Source organism: Mytilus californianus, unplaced genomic scaffold, assembly GCF_021869535.1.
Source record: "Mytilus californianus isolate M0D057914Y unplaced genomic scaffold, xbMytCali1.0.p SCAF_7, whole genome shotgun sequence".
NCBI lineage: Eukaryota > Metazoa > Mollusca > Bivalvia > Mytilida > Mytilidae > Mytilus > Mytilus californianus.
This window is the reverse complement of record NW_026262723.1, coordinates 91,812,252-91,817,936: the sequence shown is the minus strand read 5'-3', so window position 1 is coordinate 91,817,936 and position 5,685 is coordinate 91,812,252. Positions and strand designations below refer to the sequence as shown.

Genomic DNA, 5,685 nt, shown 5'->3' with positions numbered 1-5,685 from the left:
AAAAGAGGCGAAAGATACCAAAGGGACATTCAAACTCACAAGTCGTGAATAAACTGACAATGCCATGGCTAAAAAAGAAAAAGAGCAACAGACAAACAACAGTACACAAAACACAACATAGAAAAGTAAGACTGGGCAACCCGAACCCCACCAAAAACTTGAAGATCATAATTTTTTTTGACTTCAGACAATTTAGAACTTGACATATTGTACAGACACCTGTGTATTGATGAAGACTGTGTTGACCTCTGTTTGGTTGTTCATGTCATTGGGTTGCTGTCTCATTAGTGTATACACCACATCTCCTTACATTTATATATATATATATATATATTTAGGTCAACAAGTCTAAATTGAAAACAACGTTCAAACCTATGATTGCGTTGGATAAAAACGGCAATTTTTATACGTGTGCATGCAAAACAAATTTCTTGGTAGAGGGGTCTAAATACAGCACAAACAACATTTCCGAAAGACCAAAAAAAGTGAAAAGTATATTTTAACAAAATGCATTTGACTAGCAGGTATATTTTGGTTAACTACATTGTAATTTCAGTGAAACTCTAAACAATAAAATAAAAGTACTGATCTACTTATTCCTTCACAATAATTTTACATAATATACATGTTACATTGCTTTTTCTGCCTCTTTATCTAATTTACTAACACATTTATTACCCTGTATGTAATATCTCAATGGTTTGTCAATCCATTCTTCTGCATAATTAATATTAATTCGTTTACAATGGACAATTTTGTCAGGTTTTAATTCTTCACCATCTTCTATCCATATCTTTGTTGATTTTGTCATGTCATCTTTGTTTATTTGGTCTTTAGTGACATCCAGGGATAGACAGAGTTTGGATGGACCATTACAAAGTTCATGTGACTTGAAGGGTTTTCCAGGAGTTCTTTTTTGTCGTAGTTTTATCATACTTGGAATGTTTTCTACAGGTTCCAAAGCTCTCAGAAGGACAGCTGCACCATCCCCTTTTAAAATTTAATCAAATTATTATGAAAATTAGGATGATATAAGATAAGGGAGCTACCATTTGATTTTAATTGAGGGGCTTGGATGAAATTTGAAAAAAATAGGCAGGACAGGAGTTTTGAGTAAGAAAAAAGGCAGGATGAGATTATTTGCAAAAAAAAAAGGCAGGATGACAATCTATGTAAAAAAAAAGTCAGGATAAACTAAAAAAAAAGGTAGGACCGAATAGAGTGAAAAATAAAAAGGCAGGACCGAATAGAGGGGAAAATAAATAGGCAGGACAAAATTTTTCATCCTAGCCCCCCCATAAAAATCAAATGGTAGCTCCCTAACTTGTGTTCATTCAAATGTGTATGGATGGAATATTTTTTTCTTCTATCTACATACCAACTGATAGATTTAATGCAAATCTGTTTACTGTTATTATTCAATTTTATTGGTTCAGGAAATATGAGTTATATTGGCTCTTAGAGTGTATGTTTGAAGGTACACTTAAAAAAAAATCTATTTTATTTGCTACTTATTACAAATGTAGTTTATTGCATATGGAGATCAACATCAGGTTTCTGAACTTTTTATGCATTTGTTATGTCATATTGGTTTTACTTTTGAGCTACTACAGTCTGTCACATAATGTGTCTGTGCTAGTTCATTATTACCTTTATACTAGGAAGAACATTCAAAATCATTTCATTAGTACACACAACATTGAAAAATATTTCAAATGTAAAAGTCCTGAACAAATTTTCAGTCGCCATTTTGTTGACAATTTGTTGATTGAAATTGAAGAAAAAATCAGCAAAACTTAAAAAACTCTGAATAATGATGACATTTTAGTATTTTAGTCAAAATAATTACAAGCTGAAGCAAACTACATTGTGACTTGGATGGAGAGTTGTCTCATTGGCACTCATACCACAGGATCTTCTTATTTATATACAAACCTTTACTTGATATGTTCATACAACAGTAGCTGTGTATGTGGTAAACGTAAGCTGTTCCAGGGTCCATAAACATTGCTTCATTTTTATTTGTCTTCCCTTTGTACGAATGAGCCCCTTTGTCTGGATGTCCAAGGTAGGCTTCTGTTTCAACAATGGTACCGCATAGTCTCTCTCCTTTATCAGATAGTCGTACTAATTTCTTACCAAGTAAGGCCTTTGCAAGGTCCTCACATGGTCTGTTATAGAAGGTATAGTCGAAAGCTTTTGTAACACTAGTAGTCTCCTTTATTTGTTTCACTTTACTTGTATTTGGGACATTAGACAACTTGATGGATTGCTCTTCATTTCTTTTAGGTGTAATTTTTACAGTTTTGGAATCACTGTGGACATCACTGGAGTCAAGTTTTTTTCTGATTTTAGAGGCTATTGATGTAGAACTTTTTCCCACTGACCTCTTTGTTGTAGACATAATAAACTGTCTGTTGTCTGTAAAAACAATATTGTGAAAGTGGTTTAGTTAATTTGATAATGAAACTTTCACATGTTCTTATACAAACAGCTATAACAATTACAAAATGCAGTGCAATAAGAACTCAGCAAGTTAAAGAAGTATCCCTCTACACCAATTTCTGTATCACCTACCACGAAAGTTACAATATGTAAACATAGGGATGCTATTTTGGTAGTGATGATGGCTAAAACTATTTGTGTAAAGCTTTATATTTCTGATGGTAGAAATGATTGAATATCCAAAAAGCTGGTATACAGATGAAAAACTGGCCTCATCACAAAAAAAAATAAACTTTTAAAGACAGACCATGAAAATGAGGTCAAGAACAGATGAATTCTGTAAGACATGTTCACTTACAATCACTCTATTCAGCAAGTATAGTTGACCTACTACATATAGGTAGTATCTGAGAAACTGAAAAGGTAATATTGACCAGTTTGTCTAATAGTGTTTATCAAGCCTAACCCTGGTGTCCTGGTTCATTGGTTCAAAGTTAACTTTCTGGTATGCTAAAGAAGTGTTAAAGGTAAGACCAGGTGGGTGTTCAAATCCTGGATCTGCGCCTGAAGAACCTTATTTGTCCCCTTCATATACTGTAAGATTTAACTTGATGAATTAAAGACGATATAAAAATTTGATATATGACTTTATTTCAAGGCATAATTACTGCATTACGCCGACTTACACTCATAGAAGTGTTTCTTGTAGGTTCAAGTGAATTGTATTAAAGAATAATTTTTAGAGGTTTTGAGATTAATTCTAGGAGGTTAAAATACTGAGCATATTTTGTTTGTAATGAAGTATTATAATTTTTATAACAATACCTATTGTAATTTGTTTGTTGTCCTAGGTTGAAATATATTTTTCAAATGTTGGCATATGTTGAAGACACAAAAATGTTGACCTCAATTCTTAGCACTCATTTCAAGTTAATTATTAGAGCACATAAGAAATTTACAAATTAGTTCATGTTTTAGCTTATTTAAGGTCAAGGAACAGTAAATGGGCTATGTCACACATTTTGGTAAAATTTGCATACAACTTTGTAACAACATATAGTTTTTTTTAAGAAAAATCTATGCATTAAAAATTGGAAATTTTATGATTTTAAGACAAATAGAACATTTTTTGCCAATTTTCTGTACTTTCTATACAAATGTTCACCTATTTTGAAAGAATTCAATCAGTAATATTTCAGAAAATAAAAGAGATAAAGGCATTATTTTACGATTTTCAGATATAATTCAACGAGCCAAAGTTGTATGCAAAATTTTACCAAAATCTGTGACATAGCCCATTTACTGTTCCTTTACCTTTTTAACTAACTGAAATCTTAGGGGTCTAAAAGATATAAAAAGGCAAATAAAAATATTTTTTGTCTAGAAATAAAACTCTGGTGTAAAAATTTGAAGATAAAAACTAGTGCAATGAACTACTCTGAATAATTTTTTATAAGCCATATTATATGCATATATATACCGGTAGGTAGAAATAAAGCCATTACAATTCATAATAAAGATAACTTTATTTCTTGTTTTTCTATGCAGATACCTCCTCATCCTTTATAAGTCTAATATAAATATATATAGTAAAATCCAGGGTTAGTGAATAATTAAAAAAAAATATATCAAAATTTGTTTCTCAAGCTGTAAAAGAAAACATGTGACGTCCTTATTTTGGGATTAGGGAACGACAAATATTTAATCTTCTAGGTGTAGGCTTAAACTAGGTGAAATCTTAGGTAAATGACAAAATTTTGCCAAAAGACACCATGACTGAAATATAGTAAGTTAATAGCCTTCAAATGTAGCATTTTTGGAGGCCATTCAGTGGCCGATCCAGAAATTTTCATAAGGGGACCACTGACTGCCATAAGAGGGGGCCCGCTTAGTCATGCTTCAGTGAATCCCTAAATAATCAGCCAAATTTTTCCCACAAAAAGGGGGGTGGCACGGACAGCAAGTATGATGAAATCCAAATTTCATATTTGGATCACTGAAAGTTGATACCTGATTTGGGGTATAACACCAATTAATGGGGATAGTGTCCATTTATGAGGATCTGTCCAAATATCTGTACATATATAGACCAAAATTAATTTCCAAATATCCCAAGTATTATATGGGGGATATCTTCTGGGGTTTTCTTGATACTGTTTGCTTTTAAAATGTTACTATTAAGTGGCTCTATAAGTAATATACATGTATTGAAATAAGTAAAACGTGGAAAAAAATGATTGTTGAAAGTGAAAGTAGCGATTAGGCCGAAGTGAAAGTAGGGAAGGAATTACCATTGATGATTACCAGAAGTGTTATTTTTTGTAGATATTATCTGTTCTTTGACCGTTGGCTTTCAATTGATTTTTAATTTAAAATATATTAATAACCTTCGGTAATCTGTTGTTGAACTTTTCAAAAAATGCTTAGCCATTAGTTTCCGTTAGACTGTTTCTTAAATATGTTCCCCAAGAAACCCTAACTCTCTATCACATTTCACTGGTACCCTGTTAGAATAGTTTCGAGTCCTGACACGATTTAAATACGGATACTGTTGAGGCCTGTTTAGGGGTGATGACTTTTCACAGTAACAATACGGTTAAGTGGAGAGTGGACGATGTATTAATTAGAAGATAGTTTAAACAGAATTGTTTATTTAAATGAAAAACGAGAGTCGGTCGATCATTATACTTACATGCTACGTTTGCCAAACTTGTGGATGTGGATACTTAAAAAAAAAGTAAGAGATCTTATAGTCTCAATCAGAGACATACACGTGTGTATATGTCGAGTGTCTCAACTGACTCGACAGTGATTTTTGTTGATTGTGAAAAAAGAAACTTTTTTAGCCAAGTAAAAATTCTGAATTTGTGAAAGAAAAAAAAACATATCAACAGAATTTAATATTAAAAAGATAACTGGAAAAGAATTTCTTCAAACATGTTTTAATATATATATATATATATATGATACATGTGTCTAAAGAAATTCAACTTGAGTATTTTAACTCGTTTTTCCACATTTTTTTTGTTAGCATCGAACCCCAATCTAGAGGAGTGTAGCGTATCACAACATCGGATATTAATGAGATTGGAAGTATTGAAATAGAATGCGAAAATGGGATAAAACTTCTAGGACTTACTTATTTACTTATTTTAATAGCAATTCTTCAAAACTTGCTGAATTGTCTTTATAGTTAAATCAATTAAAAAACTTAATAAATTCTTCGTCCGGCATCAGTAG

At 31.8% G+C, this 5,685-nt stretch overlaps 1 protein-coding gene across 1 annotated transcript; it reads right to left on the bottom strand.

Annotated features, from left to right (window-relative positions):
• Positions 1-465: 465 nt before the first annotated feature.
• LOC127708722 (uncharacterized) lies at positions 466-4,758 on the bottom strand. The gene is made up of 3 exons (XM_052213843.1): positions 4,737-4,758; positions 1,936-2,421; positions 466-990 (listed from the first exon to the last, which is right to left on the bottom strand). Exons 2-3 carry the CDS (start codon positions 2,402-2,404, stop codon positions 629-631), a joined length of 831 nt encoding a protein of 276 aa, XP_052069803.1. The 5' UTR covers positions 2,405-2,421; positions 4,737-4,758; the 3' UTR covers positions 466-628.
• Between the last annotated feature and the right edge of the window lie 927 nt (positions 4,759-5,685).

Excerpts from the sequence above, each read along its gene's own strand:
- LOC127708722 (XM_052213843.1), bottom strand. The coding sequence starts at position 2,404 with ATGTCTACAACAAAGAGGTCAGTGGGAAAAAGTTCTACATCAATAGCC. Across the intron at positions 991-1,935 it reads TATGAACATATCAAGTAAAG|GGGATGGTGCAGCTGTCCTT; the intron begins GTTTGTATATAA and ends AAATTTTAAAAG.